Below are 19,713 nucleotides of genomic sequence, written 5' to 3' on the forward strand. Positions count from 1 at the left end.
ACTTCCAAGAGAAGAAAATTTGGAAAATTTTTCCAAAGAGTTTCAGATTTTTAAGAAACATAAAATTAACCAACCAAGGAAAGAAAACTACTGTAAACATTTTAACATTGGCTTGCCTGTAAAAAGCAACTAAAACAAAGATTTTCTCCTATTCTTGAGAGACTTGCTAGAAGAAAGCTAGTGGTAAAAGAACATATGAGTGCTGATTGAAAGATAAATGGTAGGAAGTGAAGTTAGGCATCCACAGGGTAAAGAAATTCTGTGTTTCATCTTCTCAGTCCATCTCCTCTTTACTGAGTAGAAAAAAGAAAAATAAAATAACGCAACTGACAAGAATAAAATGAATGTGTCTTATTGGCTAAAAAAGATGAAAATATAAGACTTAAATTATGACTTTTAAAAATATTTGATTCTTTTTCAGTTTGGAAGGAATTATCACATAAGTTCAAATGCATATGGTTCTCATACCTCTAAAAATGAAATGGGACATATGTTTTTATCTGTTGTCCCAGCTCCAGTGACTAGTACACTTTTTTAAAAATTTTATCATTTTTACATTTACTTACATTTATAAACATTATTTGGGCCACCTTCCCTGCACCTTCCAGACAGAACCTGTTCCTCCCTCTTGTTCTCTGATTTTGTTGAAGAGAAAATAAGGAAAACCTAGCATTTTTGCTAGTTTGAGATAAAGATAGCTATACAGAGAGATTCCTAGTGTTGCTTCCATGCACTTGTGTATTATAACCCACATTGGTTCATCTCCACCAGACCTCTTCACTACTTCCTGGTCCCCTTCCCATAGTGGCCTCTGCCAGTTTAACATTACTAATACACTTTTGTGGGAAAATAAAATAAGCAGGCAACAGCATACTTGATGCAGGTGGTCCTATGGCCTGTTACAGATGAAGAGGTTAACAAACTGCTGACCCTGTTTTGAGATTATCTATAGAAAAACTCCTATTATTTTATGGACTTTTGAAAACTTTGAATCCTAATATTAGTATTATCTTAGGTTGTATTTTCAGCACTTATAGTCTAAAAAATTGAGAACATTTTATCATATGATTAAAATAGATACTAAATATTTCTGATTTCCATATTTTTCTTTCTTAAAAATGTTCTAATATTTTGTCTTTTATTAAATATTCATAGAAATATATTCATTAAATATTCATGTACTTGTGTATAATCATATCTGTAAAGTTTGAAAAGTACTACTTAGGGCCTGGTTTAGTGGGTCATGTCTGTAATTCTGTTATTGAAGAGGCAGAGCTCGAGGAAGATTGCAGTTTTAGGCCAGCCCAGGAAAAAATTAGCAAGACCCATCTCAATATAAAAGGTGGGCATGGTGATGTGTGCTTGTTATTCCCACTTATATATGGAGGCCATAGGAAAGAGGATTGAGGTCTAAACCGAAGACCCCACCTGAAAATAGCTAAAGAAAAAAGGGGAGGCTTGGCTCAAGAAATGTAGCCTTGAGTTCAAATACCACCACCACCAAAATAACAACAATAATAATAACAATAATAATAATAATACTGAATCAGGCATTGTAGTGCAGCTCTGTAATCCCAGTACTTGGAACCTGAGGCACGAGGATTGAAAAATTCAAGACCATCCTGGCCCACATAGGCAGCCAGTTGGGCTTCCTAGTGAGACTTGTGTCAGAAAACTAAAACAAAATAAAACAAAACAAATTACTATAGCTACCTATTACAGAGCTGAAGAGTCTCACCAGTGCCTTCTAAGACCTTCCTATACTTCTCCTTATTTCAAGGTTTTGTTTTCTTTCAATTCACTTAAATTCCTTTCCTTAATATGTCCTAGAACCTATATTAAAATGTTAAATAGAATTGATGGCAGTTTATTCATATCTAAAAAAATGACAATTCTCTATCAACTGTATCAATACTCATTTTATAGGTTTTTCTATAGATAGTTTCCCTCTCTTCCTCACCCCCTCTCTTTTTCCTCCCTCCCTCCCTCCCTCCCTCCCTCCCTTCCTTCCTTCCTTTTTTTGGTAGAGTCCTTCTATGTAGCCCAGCTAATCCTCCTGTCTCAGCCTCCCAAATGCTGGGGTTACATGTGTTCATCACCATTCCAGGCTTGTAAATAACTTTTACCAGTAGCATTTCTTCTTATTTATGGTTTAAATTTTTATATATGAATTACTATTGGTGATTAGAGGCTTTCTCCACTCCCTGTATTAATTGGATAATTTATATTAATAGATGTTCTAATGTTTATCTCATTTTACATTCCTGGATTAAACCCAGGAATTAGTTACAGTGTATCATCAATTGAAAGTTCCTGTAGAGTGATGTCATATTCTGGTGTTAAAATAAATCCACTGTAATCTTGTAAAATCCATTTGCGATCATGACCTCTTTTATATTCCTTGAAAGATTTTATATAAAATTAGAATTATCTTTTTCTTCTATGTCAGATAGAATTTACCTTAAAATATAGACGAGACTTCATGTTTATGGATGGACTGTTTTTCTATTGATTTAATTTCTTTCATAGTTTTGCAAATAGTTATTTCACTTTGGGGCTAATTCTAGTGAAGTTTTTCTGGATTTTGTTCAATTTCACTAGTGTTTCACATTATTTATATGAAGCTACAAGTACAAAATATTTTGTAATACGCATTGAAATCTTTAATGCAACCGTAGCTTGAAATCTAATTTTGCTTTGAGACACTGAACAAAAGATGTAGTGTTGTCCTAAACTTTATAAAGGTGGATTTATGTATATAAGTTTGAAGGATATTTACTTTGTTTATCCTTTTTTGAGTGTACCCAAATTTGTCAGTTGAACTAGTTCTAACACTAAGGTTTTGAACATCTTGTTTGGTATTTCTACATCAAAGTTCCTTTAATGAAACCAGGAGACTAACCTGGATTCACTCAGTTGGTAGCAAGACTCATCCAACAGGTGACAGGATCTGCTGTGAGATAAAGTTTATGATAAGCTATCAGATTATAAAAGGATAAAGGAAACTTAAAAGGAATAATTAGAATTCTCTTCAGTTATCTGGAGTTTTTTGGAAATTGTAATATAGTTGTCTAGGAACTCTTGGCCTTTCTAAGGGTTCTTTATCTTTTAGCCGTGAGCCAAATGCAAATGATCCCAATTATCACAGAAGCAAGCTGTAAGGTCTTGTTTTTGGAAACAATTCTATCACCAATAAGAACTCAGAGCCAACCCAAATATTCTTTCGAATTGGCCATCAATTTAAACATACTGGTTTGGCTGTGAAATCAAACATACATGAAGAATTTCTAAAAATCCTTTACTGAATTGGTTTGTTTGTTATATAAATAGAACCAATGCTTATGGCATTCTAATGTATATATTCACAAGTATTTTATTAACTACTTTTGGCAGTGAGACTGATGTGAAAAGGTTTTATTAACATGGTTTAAAGAGAGCTTTAATGCTTAGTACTCCCAAATTCTTCTTATCTAGTCATTGTATTAGAAAATATGATTATATTACCTGTCTTTGTATAAACTTCTCATAGAGCACATTGGTGTTACGAATAGGGCAGTTTTATTGGAGAAGCCATGGAAAAAGTTTCACACAAATGAGGAATTAATGAGTGAGGGCAAGTGCAGGTGATCTGGGCTATGCTTGCAAACATGGTTCATATCAAAGATTAGAAATATAGTAGCCAGATAGTCATGGTGGCACATGTCTATATCCTGCACTTGAGAGACAGAAGCAGAGGGGTGGAGAGTTGGGTTGCATAGCGATACCCTGTCTTATAAAACATAATAAAATAAAACAAAAATCAGAAATATGGTAGACATTGCAGGTGGTAAATTGCCAAGGAACAGCTCTTAGATGCATTAAAATGAAAACTAGGCACTGGGCTGACATGAGATTATTATAATATTAAGATGGCTGTTATAGTGACTGAGAATGTTGTCAAGACAGTATTAGTATATTATTGAAATCTTAAATTATCTTTTCATTTTTATACTTTTTTCCTTATTAGTTATAAGTTTAATTACAGATTCATTTGAAGTAACCAAAAATAGTCCAATAAGAGAAAGAACTGAATTAGAATTACACATAAATTTACAGAATATGCATTCTGTTTATCAATGAAACATGGCCTTTAAATTTTATCTACTCCTCTCACTTCAATATTTGAACTTTGTCTTATTTTATTACACATTTAAAATTATGTTTGCATTTTGCCAAGGATAGTTATTTTAAGAAAGCACATTCTTCTAAGTTGAGAAGCGCACCTATTTCCCTGTAGTCATATGAAGAGATGGTCACGTAATTTGTAAAATGCCCAGACCACTCCCTCAATGTCATTACTGATAGATGGAGTGAAGAAGCATTCTGCTCTAAAACAGAATAATAATAATAAAGAACTCCTCATATTTCTATTCATCTTAAATTCATGTAGTTGAGTGGCTCTTTCTCCTTCTTTGGCTTCTTTTCCCTCTACATTGAAATTTCACAGTTTAGCATTATATTAAAAATGGCATGTATTTGAAGTATTCTTTTGGCCATACCATTTACAAAGCACATTTGAATCCAAGTGTTCCATATTGGTTAAAAAAATAAAGTACTTTGGAACCAGACAGACAAGCATATCTGTTAGTTTTTTTTTCTTAAGTCTTTTGAATGTTACTTTGCTGAGATAATAGTCTCCTTGAGTACCAGTGTGAGGCTAATTTAATGTTATTTGTTAGGATATATTAATGACATTTATACATAATTAGCCCTATTATTGTCATAATCTGAATAGAAGCAGTTTCATCATATATTAGGCACAAATAAATTAATTGCTTGTTTTTGTCTGTATTTTGTCTGAGACAGAATACTGGCACAATTTCAATTTTACCCCATTTTAAAAATAGCAATTTGACTTTAAACAATTAACTAACTCAAAGTTGGTGTAAAGATACCTTAGGATTTCCCCCTTACATATTGCAGTTAATTGCTTCAATTTTGGCAGACCTTATATATTACTCGAGATTTTGATTTAGAAATTAAATATATACATTAAAGTTCTAAGGTGAAAACAAATTCTAGGTGAAAGTAAGAGTCTTAAAAGAGTCCTTACCAATTTTGGTGGCTGTGTTAATTTTACTAGTGAAATGACAAGATTGATACAATAACCCAAAGAAGCATGATTTCTCATGTACACCTGAATGTTAAGTAGCTAAAAATTAAATATTAATATCAGCAGATTCACTTTTCTTTTTAGCTAATTTTTCAAAAGGTAGTATATACCAAGTTGTGAGGAGAGTTAATGAATATATAGAGATATAGATAGATATAATTTCTTTAGATTTTTAGCATAAAATAAAAACTTTAAAAAGCTCCACTCCCTACATCGATTTTGTGAAACATCAGAAAATGAAATTGCAGTATTTTATGTTTGAATTTTCTTTGTAAACTTTATATGTGTGTGTGTGTATATGTGTGTGTGTGTGTGACTTTGAATGAAGATTTTTCGAAAAGTTTAGAAGTATTTATTGCTACAGATCACTTACAGAATTTCTAGAGGGACCTCACATTTGAATTTCTCCTTAGAACAACTATAGCAGGATGGGAATATTTAATTGTTCTTCTGTCTTTCAAAGAACATAAAATAAACCATGGCAGATTGTGGACTAAGTACAAGAGGAGCTTTCATTGTAAATTAAAATCAAGTTTCTGAGTAAGTGGATACCTTTTCAGAGTAATTGAATATCAATGGTAAGGGTCCTTGAGGTGTAAGAGTGATTGGACTTCACTTCTTGAATTTTTAACAAAAGCATTCTGTTTCTTCTTGAAAATAAAATAACTTCACAGATCTGATTTCCTAGAGTTTATCCAGTGACATATGGAAGCATCTGTTTGCTTTTCCTCAGTGTACTCATGTATGACAAGTGTCACGAAATAGGTCGTATACTTTTAAAACAATGCTTATTAAATCTGTGTCACGTGTAAGTTCTTCACAGCACTAAGAAGATCTTGATAAATGTGCTTAAGTCCCAGCATCTTTGTTTATTGACACAGGTTGTATATGTTCTGTTTTCAGTGTTGACAGGACATTTTAATATTTCATTTCCAAAGAAATGTAATTTCATTGTTCAGTGTTAATTTTTCTCTGATCTTGAAAACATTATAAATATGGGTACCAAATAGCTTTATTTTGGTGTGGCTGAGTTTTATTTGCTCCTAGTGGCTCTGACAAGATGACTCATTTAAATAATTTTGTTTTGTTTTCTAACTATCCTTTAGTTCTTATACATGTAAAACATATTGAGTACTATACTATTGTATTCAAACTAAATATTGGGGAGGTAAAGAAGCCTTACCTGTAATATACATATGCCTGGGAGCAAATCTATATCTTCCTTGTCATTAACTCTGCTATTTAGGAGCTAAAACTCAGTGTTATCATTAGTGCTTTAAACTTACTTAGTCTAATAAAAACAGCTGCATTCTACTTATATCCCATTGTACTGATGAAATACTTGATGTTTTACATATGAATCAATTTTTACTATTTATAAATTTATAAATGTGATGACACAATGCATTTATATTTTTTATTCTTTATAGGGTTTTATACCCCATTCATGTTACAGTATTTTCATAGTATTTGTAGGTCTTAACTGCTGCATAGGAATCTGTAAAGTACATCCTGTCTCATACTCCCATGATGGAAAGAGACACATTGGTTATTTCCCACTGTTGACCAACACCTATATTTTCATTAAATACCCTCTTACATGTTCTCTTAGGTGAGTATTTCTCTGGGAGTGGATTTCCTTTTCATGGCTTATCTGTGATTTCCTTAATTATGTGTATTGCAACCCAAATTGGTTCATCTCTACCAGACCTCTTCACTACTTTCTAGTCCCCTTCCCATAGTGGCTTCTGTCAGTAATAAGATTACTATATTCACTCCTCTACAATGGGCACATAAACCACATTCAAGCTTTAGGTTTCCTTCCCTTTCCCTATTCCTTACTCCCATGCATGTATTCCCCTTAGTGTGCAACCCATGTCCAGTAATATTACTCATTTGTTTTAGTTCTATAATCCACATGTGAGATTGAACATGTGATTTTTGGCCTTCTGAGCCTGGCTAACTTTGCTTAAGATGATGTTCTCCAGTTCCATCCATTTATTTGCGAATGACAAAATTTCATTCTTCTTTGTGACTGAGTAAAATTCCATTGTGTATAAATACCACATTTACTTAATACATTTGGCAGTAGTAGGGCATCTTGGCTGTTTCCGTCCTTGGATATTGTGAATAGTGCTGCAATAAACATTGGTGTGCAGGTGCCTTTGTAATAACATGAGTCACGTTCTTTCGGAAATATCCCTAGGAGTTCTCTACCGGTTCTTAGCTCCATTTATTTTTTGCATTTTTGTCAGTCTGGCTATAAAACCTATCTGATTACATTTCACTGGGCTACTACAAAATTTGTCTACTACTGTATTAGTTTAAATATGTGGTTATTTATTTTGGTTTCCTTTTTTGTACTTTCCTGTTCCTACCTTTGCCCATTTTTTTCTCCTATTGGATTCCTTATCTGTTTCCTTTTTCTTTGTAGGTGAAAATTCTTTTATTTTCTAAATATAGTGCCTTGTCTTTTGAAATGTTCAAAGTATCTTTTCTTAGAATATCATGTGTTTTTAACTTTGTCCATAGTGTCATTCAATAAATAGTAGCCCTTCATTTCTAATTTCTTAACTTTTTTGCTTTTGAATTTTTCTAGGGTCTTTTTAAGGGGTCCTCTTCCATTCTACAGAAATTTTTCTACATATTCCTCCATTTATTTTACCTTTTCAGTTCTAACTTTTTAAACCCTCTCAAGTTTACCTTTGTATTTGGTGAACATTGTTTAAAAACACAGTTTAATTTTTCTCTCATGTATTGTGGCTAAGATAAATTTTATGAATTTCTTAAATGATACTAAAATATTGGTTAGAATTATGTAGACATTATGGGTTAATTTTATAGAATTGACATTTTTATAATGTTAAATTATTCTGTCCACAAGTCTTGGACTTTTCTTCTATAACTCTTAGGTTTTGGTTTGGATATTTTTAAGTTGTGAGATCAGATTGAAAAATTGCATGATGCTAAAAACATGACTTGTTAATATGATCAGAATTTTCAGGTAAGTGAAAAATAATTAAATCCCAGAATCTGATACCTGACTAATTCTGTACATTAATTATAAAGAAGTGAAATCATCACATTGAGCCTTTTAAAGTATATGTTTTTATATTTTGCTTTATTTTCCTTTAAACTATACTTGTCTGCATTAGATGAAGTGTAAATATTTTCTCAGTTCAAGTATGATTTTTTCACTGTTTGTTTTTTCATTGAAACATGAAATATGAGCAGTTTTATGATAATAATTGCTATTTTGTTGCCTACCAATAGGATTTTTTTACTTTAGGTTAAATCCTCTAGGATATCTTTATACTTTTACAAGTCAGCTTTTCCTTCTGTTAGCATCTATTGATAGCATTGATGAAAAAAATCAATCATATGTATTTGCAAGTAGAATTAGAAATTTTGATAGCAGTTTTCACACCAAAAAAAATTTTGTGACAATTTTAGTTTTAATTTTGGCTGTTCTTCACAGATCTCAATTCTATATTTTGATCAACATAACATTGAAGAACAATTATCTAAGGAAGAAATGATTTTGAAAAGGAATTGTTTTTTCATTTGAACATGATGGAATCCTCTATTTAATTCCCCTTGGCCAAAGACTACCTGAACAGACTGGAATAAAATAAGTTTATTTCTTGCTTGAGAAATTATTTCTTGCTTGAGAGGGAATATTATTCCATGTTGAACCCTGGGATCTATCAGTATGTGTTTTGTAGGATTTTGACTGTGGTTGAATGATTTCAAAGGGGGTCTAAGGAAGTAAGGTTTTTTCCTAATATTGAATAAAAAATTCATTCATTTATCAAGAAAGGGGGATGTTTGGTATTTTATGATTTCTACAATGATCTTTTTCTTTTTCATGTTTTGATGAAATTCTGAAGTGGTCTTGCTTTGTGTCATTTCATCATGGCCTCAAAATGAACCTTGTCTGAAACTTGTTTTCTCTAAGAATCTTTATGTACATTAGGAGAACAAATGGCCCTTTGGTGAGTGTCTGATTAGTTCTGGATATCAAGGGCTACTCTTTTTTTGTTTTCTTTCTTTATTTCTTTTCTCATCCATAAGCAATTAAATTGTCTTATAATGTATAATTAATTTGAGAAGGTGCTTTTTCTTTTCCCAGGCACTGTTGGCAGTGCTTTAATCATAAAGATAGGACAGTGTTCCATTTGGACAAGAAGCAAGAAACTTAGTTTATATATTGCAGCAATGCCATGATTAGCCTTGCGGACAACTTCTAATTTTTCAGTTGTTTCTTCACTTTGAAATAACCTTCTCCTCTGATGACCATCTTCTTGGAAGCCATTCTGACCTTGCCACTGGATTATTGTATTTATATTTTGGTTGGTCTCCTTTTTGCTCTTGTTCTGTTTCAGTGAGTGGCCTCTCTGCATAGAAGTCAAGAGTTACCTTTTCAAAGTATTAAATCATATCATAAAACTACACCATGAAGAACACATTGTCAATAACTACACATGCCCCAAATATCTTCCTGTGCCTTGCCAGACCCTATTTTTGCAGCCCTGCTTATATCTGTGACTTCATCTCGTCTTTCCATTTCACTTTACAGCCACTTACCTGACTGGATTTTTGTTACTAAACAATATCAGTTCATTCTTTGTTCTATTTTTCCCAACTTAGAATCAGCAATCTTTACAAGGTTGACTCTCGAGAGCTTTCTTGGGCTCCTGTTCTCCTGCTTCTTTTCTCTTTCTCTTCTTTTACTTTGTTTCTTTTCTCTTTCTTTAAAACCTTACTTCTAAAGTATTTTTTCTTTTCTATTCTTTAAAGTCTCTTTTGTTAGACTCGCAATGTCCCATGTTTCCTTTTAATCTCTCTTAAAGTCTTGGCCCTCAGACTTGCACTGTCCGATGTTTCCTCTAATCTCTAGCATAACTCAGCAGCAGCAACATCATTCTCACAAGCAGCCTGCCTATCAGTCCAATCCCCCATGGAAAAACCTATCAGTCCCCCATCAAAAAAACTCACATCCTCCTTCAGCAAGTCTTTTCTATACAGTGGTAAACAAGGAGGTAGAACAAGAGTTCTTGGGGAGGGGCATGACATTGAACAAGAGAAACCTGCATTCCTACTTCTCTGAACTTAAACAACTTAGGAAAAGCAGCTATGCTGCATTTTGCCTCTTGCTTTCTTCTGCAGCTGGAGCCATGCCAAACTCAGCTTGTAGATCACTGACTACAACTGTGATTATGTCAAGTTCTCACTGGCTTCTCATAATCTGCTCCCCACAGTTGACTCTTTATCCTTTAGTTCTTAGAGCTCACCTATTTCCCTTTTTCCATGCTATCACATCTAAATTAGACATTATCTTATTTTCTCTTCTATTCTTTGTAGTATTTGGAAGAGAGAGACAGAGGAAAGGACCAGGATTCCAAACTATCCTTCAAGGACATACCCCAGCAACCCAAAACTTCCATCTAGTCCCTGTCTTCCACCATTATACCACCTTCCATTAGTCTGTCTAATGCTATCTGGACACATCTTGAAAGAAGCACCCAGAAGTGTGCTTTTCTAATCTTCTTAAATCCTATCAAGTTGACAATCATGATTAACCAATTACATTGGTAATTTTTTTCAGTACTGAATGCCTAGCCCCCAATAAACATCCTGGCACAAAAAGTAATTAATAAATATCTTTTTAATGAATGATTACACTTATAAATGAAATAATGAACACAAAACCAAATGACTGAACATATATACTAGATATGAATAGGAAATGCTGACTATTAAGAGAAGTACTTGTTAATTTATTATTATAAGTACCTAGCAATGATACTTATAATTCAATAATAAATTAAATTTTCCTTTGGAAATATCCCTTGCAGTATTCAAACCAACTAAGTACTTGCTATAGATAAACAGATAGCTAGATAGATAGCTATATAGCTAGATGATAGATAGATAGATAATAGATAGATGGATAGATAGATTTATTTCAGCATCTGTCTTCTAAGACTTTGACTTAGGTGGAATAGCATTATAATGATGTTTTCTTGATGCTTAATTAGGATTTGGATGCATTTCTCAGGAGTAATTTCAACATAAATCTAATTTCATTTACTAATCCTGTAATCAAAGCACAACTTTAGAGAAATGAAGTAGGTTGAAAACTAGCTTAAGTATTAAGAAGTTCCCTAGAGGCGTACTTTATTTTGAGGGGGAGAAATAGTAGATATAAAATACATGCAGCATTTTATGTATTAAATTTGATAATAATTTTATCTTATTTTACTACTGTTTTCCTTATTTTTATTTCCTGGCATTTATTTAGTAGCTCAAGTTGATAATATTTTTTAATGTTTTATTTTTCAATATAAGGATACAATTTTATATGGATTCATAAAACCAAGGCCTAATTCATAATGTGTGGGTGTTGGTTTGCAGTAAAAGTAGACACATGGTAGGAGAATGTTGATTACAGGGTAGAAGTGGTTTGAAAATGTCCAACTTTGCATTGGAATTTCTGCTCTAATACTTTAGCATTGAGGCTTACGAGGACAGTACTGGAGTTTGAACACAGGCCCTTATGATTTCTAGACTATGTGATCAAGCACTTGAGCCATGCCCCTAGCCCTGTAGTTGGAAACAATAACAAAGGGCCTTTTTTCTTTTCTTTTTTTGGTGGCGGTACTGGGTTTGAACTCAGGGCCTTGTGATTGCTAAGCAGGTGCTCTACCACTAGAGTCACTTTAACTTGGCAACTTCTTTTGTGCTTTGAGTCTGTTTCCTCATCTGTAAAGCATAAGGTTTATGTACAGGTCTGTGTTGAGAGGTTTATGAGATGACGTGAAGTGTATGGCAAAGCATTTGGTATCAGATTTGTAAGAATTCAGTGGTTTTCCTCTGTTTTCCATCAGAAATGTAAGTTTCCAAATGTAAAATATTAGTGTTCTCTGTAGGCAATATAAGGACACAATATGTATTATAGTAAATATTATTTCAATATGTAGTAATTGATTATTGTAAATTGCCCAGAGTATCAGCCATAACATCAATGATAAGTCAGACACCTGTAATCCTAGCTACTAGGAGGCAGAGATCTGGAATCATGGTTTGAAGACAGACCCACAAATAGTTTACAAGACCCTATCTCAAAAAAATCATTACAAAAAAGGGCTGGTGGGGTGGCTCAAGTTATAGGCCCTGAGTTCAAACCTTAGTACTTCAAAAAAAAATCAATTATAAGAGGATGTATTTATTGACTATTTATCATGTTTTAGGTGCTTCATTAAATGTCGTATATATTAACTCACTTAATTCACCTCAAAAAGTCTAAGAGAGACGCTAATAATTTCCCATTTCACAGTTGAGTAAACAGAGGCATGGGAGTCTTAAATTACAGGAACATAGGCAAATCTAAGGTTGAAAGATTCTAGCCCTTTTTTCTGCCTTAAAAATTGCTATCTTGAAACCCCTTTTGTTCTTTAGCTATAGTCAAAAATCACCCAAATAAATATAGCTGTACACACAGAAAATCAGTCTTCTCATCTCCATCTTCCTGCTAGGTGAAGACTCAGGTTTCAGGAATCAACACCACATCTCCTTTTGGAGAGGGAACTAGTCGGTATTGAGAGACTTAGTCTATTGAGTGCTATACCTGTTTGAGAGCGATGCTGTGTGGGCAGTTACAGATGCTGTGTCTTTTGTTCTTTATAATATTGAGAAAATCATTATTATTTGAGGACAAAATAGTCTACAGAAAAAACATAATTTTCAATGTAGTATGTATGAAGAAAAACGTTCCCTGAAGTAAAGCATTGGTAAGAAGGGGATAAAAGAGCATTATATTTGAACAGACCATATGTACTTAACAATTTTAAGAAGAATAATGTTTTGTTTGCACATTTGGACACCTATTAAGCCTCTTGGTAGCTTTGATCTTGTTTAGGTTTTTTGTTTTTCATGTCCCAATCATCTGTGGCATTTATCACTTTTTTTCATACTTGAATGAAATCTTTATTTTAAGATCATTTCTTACTGTTTCTAGACAAGTAAGTAAAAAATAATTTCAGACCATGAAGATACCCTGTAGAAACTTGAAAGAACATGAAGTCTTTGTAGGTGATCTTAAGATAACATTGTTCTTGGCCTAGTGAAGAACTGTGTGTATATCAGCTTTGAGACATAATAATTACTTTAATTATTTTTAGGCTTTGATTATATTTAGGCTTTGATTTGTATTTAATCTTCTGGTTTGATGAAACATTAGAGTATAATGGAAATAAATTTTCCTTCTTAAAAATGTTTTATGAAAGTTTTTTTGCCTCCCTGTGGTACCTCCTGATGGATTGATATTATATCATGTATAATTGGGTTGATGCTCAGCCTGGATACTTCTTTTTCTTCTTGCCAGCATGGGGTAACCTTGGAAATGTTCTGAAGAGTCAGAGTAAAATTTCTGAAGCTGAAAACGCCTATCGAAATGCTTTGTACTACCGCAGCAACATGGCTGATATGCTTTATAATTTGTGAGTATGCCTTGCTTTTTCTGGTTTGGTTCACTTTTGAAACCTATCATGAGAGGGACTATTGATTTGACTACTGAAAATGGAGATGATGATAGCTGTTTTCCTGAAATAATCTTTTCATTAATCATGCTTCTGAGATTAGTGGGGCATATTTGTGATTTCTTTGCTTTGAACCACATCATCTGTATATCTGTGTATTGATGTATTATGGCTGAATTTTTTGAAGTAGTATACCATATTATAACATAAAAGTTGATTTCAGTGCTTTCAGTTTTTCAAAAACTATGATCCATTATGGTGGATGTGGAAGGCTCATTAAATAAGCCTTTATGTATGATATGTATATAATTGAGCATTGGTTCTTTTTAAAAAAGTTTTTATTAGTATATAATAGTTGTTTAGGAGAGTTTGTTGTGACAGTTCCACATTTGCATACAATGTACTCCAGTTTGGTTTATCCCCTCCATTATTCTCCTTCTCCTTAAAATGACTTCCACACGTTTAATATTCATACATGTATAGAAAATACATCAACCTTACTCAACCCTCCATTACCTTAATTTACCCTCCCCCTCCCACTAGTGCCTTCCCCTTAACATGACCTGTTTTCTATTCTTGTCTTTCTCTGTGTGCTCATTGTTCAATGGAGTTTTACCTTAGTATTTTACCTATCAATATATTGTGCCTTAATCAGTCTAACTTCTTCTGTTACTCTTCGTTACCCTTTTCCTCCTACCCCATATTGTTTAAAGTTTTCACTGAGTTTCCTTGTGTCTTATTCTTATACAGATATGATGTATTTCAGTATTATTCACTGTCATTTTCTTATATACACTGGTTCTTAATACATGCATTCCTCATTAAAAATTGCTTGTGTTAATGGAGAAAAACTAAAACCATTCCCTCTAAAATCAGGAACCAGACAAGGATGCCCACTATCTCCACTCCTATTCAACATAGTACTGGAATTCCTAGCCAGAGCAATTAGGCAAGAAGAAGGAATAAAAGGAATACAAATAGGTAAAGAAACTGTCAAAATATCCCTATTTGCAGACGACATGATCCTATACCTTAAAGACCCAAAAACCTCTACTCAGAAGCTCCTAGACACCATCAATAGCTATAGCAAGGTAGCAGGATATAAAATCAACATAGAAAAATCATTAGCATTTCTATACACTAACAATGAGCAAACTGAAAAAGAATGTATGAAAACAATTCCATTTACAATAGCCTCAAAAAAAATCAAATACCTAGGTGTAAACCTAACAAAAGATGTGAAAGACCTCTACAAGGAAAACTATACACTTCTGAAGAAAGATTGAGGAAGACTATAGATAGTGGAGAGATCTCCCATGCTCATGGATTGGTAGAATCAACATAGTAAAAATGTCGATACTCCCCAAAGTAATCTACATGTTTAATGCAATTCCCATCAAAATTCCAATGACATTCATTAAAGAGATTGAAAAATCTACTGTTAAATTTATATGGAAACACAAGAGGCCACAAATAGCCAAGGCAATACTCAGTCAAAAGAACAATGCAGGAGGTATCACAATACCTGACTTCAAACTATATTACAAAGCAATAACAATAAAAACAGCATGGTACTGGCACAAAAAAAGACATGAAGACCAGTGGAACAGAATAGAGGACCCAGATATGAAGCCACACAACTATAAGCAACTTATCTTTGACAAAGGAGCTAAAAATATACTATGGAGAAATAGCAGCCTCTTCAACAAAAACTGCTGGGAAAACTGGTTAGCAGTCTGCAAAAAATTGAAACTAGATCCATGTATATCACCCTATACCAAGATTAACTCAAAATGGATCAAGGATCTTAATATCAGACCCCAAACTCTTAAGTTGATACAAGAAAGAGTAGGAAATACTCTGGAGTTAGTAGGTATAGGTAAGAACTTTCTCAATGAAACCCCAGCAGCACAGCAACTAAGAGATAGCACAGATAAATGGGACCTCATAAAACTAAAAAGCTTCTGTTCATCAAAAGAAATGGTCTCTAAACTGAAGAGAACACCCACAGAGTGGGAGAAAATATTTGCCAACTATACATCAGACAAAGGACTGATAACCAGAATATACAGGGAACTTAAAAAACTAAATTCTCCCAAAACTAATGAGCCAATAAAGAAATGGGCACGTGAACTAAACAGAACTTTCTCAAAAGAAGAAATTCAAATGGCCAAAAAACACATGAAAAAATGCTTACCATCTCTAGCAATAAAGGAAATGCAAATTAAAACCACGCTAAGATTCCACCTCACCCCTGTTAGAATAGCCATCATCAGCAACACCACCAACAACAGATGTTGGCGAGGATGCAGGGAAAAAGGAACCCTCTTACACTGTTGGTGGGAATATAGACTAGTACAACCACTCTGGAAAAAAATTTGGAGGCTACTTAAAAAGCTGGACATTGATCTACCATTTGATCCAGCAATACCACTCTTGGGGATATACCCAAAAGACTGTTACTCCAGAGGCACCTGCACATCCATGTTTATTGTGGCACTATTCACAATAGCCAAGTTATGGAAACAGCCAAGATGCCCCAGCACTGATGAATGGATTAAGAAAATGTGGTATCTATACACAATGGAATTTTATGCAGCCATGAAGAAAAACGAAATGTTATCATTCGCTGGTAAATGGATGGAATTGGAGAACATCATTCTGAGTGAGGTTAGCCTGGCCCAAAAGACCAAAAATCGTATGTTCTCCCTCATATGTGGACATTAGATCAAGGGCAAACACAAGGGGGTTGGACTTTGAGCACATGATAAAAGAGAGAGCACACAAGGAAGGGGTGAGGATAGGTAAGACACCTAAAAAACTAGCTAGCATTTGTTGCCCTTAATGCAGAGAAACTAAAGCAGATACCTTAAAGCAATTGAGGCCAATAGGAAAAGGGGAACAGGTACTAGAGAAAAGGTTAGATCAAAAAGAATTAACCTAGAAGGTAACACCCACGCACAGGAAATCAATGTGAGTCAATGCCCTGTATAGCTATCCTTATCTCAACCAGCAAAAACCCTTGTTCCTTCCTATTATTGCTTATACTCTCTCTACAACAAAATTAGAAATAAGGGCAAAATAGTTTCTGCTGGGTATTGAGTGGGGGGATAGGGAGGGTGCGGAGTGGGTGGTAAGGGAGGGGGTGGGGGCAGGGGGGAGAAATGAACCAAGCCTTGTATGCACATATGAATAATAAAAGAAAAATGAAAAAAAAATTGCTTGTGTTAAAGCATATAAAGAATGTGTGCTCAATCAGCAGAGTTAACAAGTATGATACTGATAGACGGGGAAAGCTTGCTCTTCTTCCACTGACTCATTCCCTTCCTCTTCAAATGTACCCCTGATTACCAGCAAGGTCTGAATAATGGGATAATTTAGAATATCCATGTGTGTTGAGTTAAAAATCCTGTGGGTTAATACTGGTTTTATTCTTTGAATGAAAAATTCTAGGAGGTATTGTATGTTTTGACTTGGTAAATGCAAATTCAACTCAAACCCTTTCTTTGTCTTTTACATTTATGAGAAGATTTTGGTAGTCATAGAAATCTAGTTTAAACTTGCTTAAACACAAGGAAATTTTATTAACTCCCATAACTGGGAACTTTGGGTTGACTAGATGCAAGTGTAGTTAGATGCAGGTACTTGTTACGTTTGGCAATTTGTCTCTATGTTGTGGGTCTGGTTTCCTCTGGGTTTGCTCCTTTTCCAACTATAGGAATGGGAAATAAGATTTCTGTGTCTTTATGCATATAATAGCCTACTCTTCTCAATTTTTGGAAGGAAAGAGAATTCTTTTTTTTTTTTCTTGTCTTGTTGTCTACATACATCCTGGAAAAAGTTGTCCAAACGAGCCTTATGGGTTCATATGTGTTTTCTTGGATGAGATAGTGGGCAGTGTGAGGGAGACCCAGGAATAAATTCATTTACAGTTCTTTCAGAGTTGGCATGGAATGGATGAGGACCAGGTCTCTGTAGGAAATTGATCAGTCTCAGGTAAAATAAGGTGTTTTGTGTTTAAAGAATGTTGCACAATATTGACAAGTATCAAACAAATTCATGAACTTTAATTTTCTTTAAATTTTTTTATTGTTGTTCTGGGTGCAGGTACATTGTGGCATTTAGAAAGTTTCTTACAATGTATCAAATGTATCATACTTGAATTCACCCCCTCCAACACTGTCTTTCATCCCCCCTCCCCTGATTCCCGGAACAGTTTCAACATGTATCATTTTTACATTTACACACATGTGTATACATTATTTGCACCATATAATAAACTTTAACTTTTAACATGTATTTATGCTCCATCTACTCAAATGTTTTATATTGTCCTTTTCTAAATGTGTAGATATAAAATAAAGTTTTAAAAAATAAATGGAGAAAAATTTAGATATTTTAGAAAAAACAGAAGAGCTCAGTTTAATCTCCTGTTCAGACATTCACCTTATCTTTAACCTAGATTTTTTAACAGTAGAATCTCCATCTAATGCAGTATGGTGTTTTGTGTGACTTGCTCAGTGTTTAATTTCTCCTTTGTTACTTGGATTTCCTTCACTTGTAACACGCCCTCTCCACTTTACACTGTCTCTTCTCCACACCTTTCTCTGAGTTTCATGCTTCACCAGATATTTTACCACCCTCTTTCTTAAAGCAATTTAAATTTGCCTCGTTTTATTTGCATGAAAATATTAAGATTTTCCTCTTTATCTTATTAAAATAGTTTTTATTTCATGAAAAAGGACCTGTTCATTTGACATACATTCTTTAACTGTTTTTGTATTCTTTAAATTTTTTTTGTATCCACAGGGTATCTGGCTTTGCAATGTGAGATAACCAGTTTTTTTCTGGTGTCCATTCTCTATACATTTGCGGGGCGGGGGGGGAGAGAAAGTAAGCTGAACAATCAACTCTTCTTCATTGAACTTATTTTCTCTCACTTATCCATAGTCACTGGTCACCATTTTTGCAGTGCTAAGGATGAAAGCTAGTGTTTTGTGCAAGCATACTACCACTGAGTGCATCCCCAGTCTCAAAAGCCATTGGTTAAAAAGTTACCTAACTCTTGTTGGTAACTGTTAGGTAAGGGTAGGAAATGGAAGTATGTTTCAGGCAGGCTTATTCTTTACTAAGATCATAAATTAATTCAATTAGGAAATCCCACTTTAAATGTAATTTAAAATCTTTAGCTTATAATTTTGTGGATGGATGCATAAGGATAAAGCTCTAAAAAACTCCCAGAAAAAATTCTTTGTTGGAGAAGCGGTTATTAACAAAATCAATTTTTTTCTTAATTGTAGAAAATTTGGATATGTCATAAGTACCATGTATACTTTGAGTATATTTTTACTAATATAATAGCTTTCAAAATTACAGTTAATTGTTAACTTAAATGAAGAGGCTTAAATTTCCCAAAAACCTGGGCGATGGTTCTAAAATATTGGATTATATGACCTATGTGGTTGACAGAATTCTGAAAATCAATAATTATATTTCAAGTTAGTATGTAATATTTTAAGATTTTCAAATCAAATATTAATAAAATATTGTTGTATTGCTGGACTGGGGGTGAACCCAGGACTTGTGCATATTAAGAAAGTGCTGTACTACTGAGATACATCCCAAAAACATATTTTTGTTACCTTCCCCCCCCACCGCCCACCCCTGGTCTGGGGGTTGAAACTAGAGTTTCAAGCATAATGATTACATACTGTATTTCCCAGACCCTGGAAATTAGTATTACACCTAGGACTCCATGCACCTTCAATCCTGGAGTTCTTCTTATAGGATAATTTGTGTGTGTGTGTGTGTGTGTGTGTGTGTGTGTGTGTGTGTGGGTGTGGGTGTGGGTGTGGAGTGGTGCTGGTGTATGAATTCAGACATGCGAGGCAAGGCAAGTGCTCTAACTCTGATAACACTAAGTTGTATTCTCAGCCCCAAGATAGGTCTTTTATAGCCCATAATATAAACGTTTGATATTTTATGTTCCTAAGAACAAACTTTTTTCCTAATTATTTATAT

The 19,713-nt window shown here is 33.8% G+C and overlaps 1 protein-coding gene across 4 annotated transcripts in view; it reads left to right on the forward strand.

The window, feature by feature from the left end:
* The window catches only part of Tmtc2 (transmembrane O-mannosyltransferase targeting cadherins 2), a 386,771-nt gene that overhangs the window by 197,296 nt on the left and 169,762 nt on the right, over nt 1–19,713 (forward strand). For all 4 annotated transcript variants that reach the window (XM_020186707.2, XM_074084059.1, XM_074084058.1 and 1 more), the window contains exon 4: nt 13,539–13,653. In XM_020186707.2, the coding sequence (XP_020042296.2) occupies nt 13,539–13,653 (115 nt within the window). The remainder of the gene's footprint in view (nt 1–13,538; nt 13,654–19,713) is intronic.

Source organism: Castor canadensis, chromosome 8, assembly GCF_047511655.1.
Source record: "Castor canadensis chromosome 8, mCasCan1.hap1v2, whole genome shotgun sequence".
In the NCBI taxonomy this organism is placed as follows: Eukaryota; Metazoa; Chordata; class Mammalia; order Rodentia; family Castoridae; genus Castor; species Castor canadensis.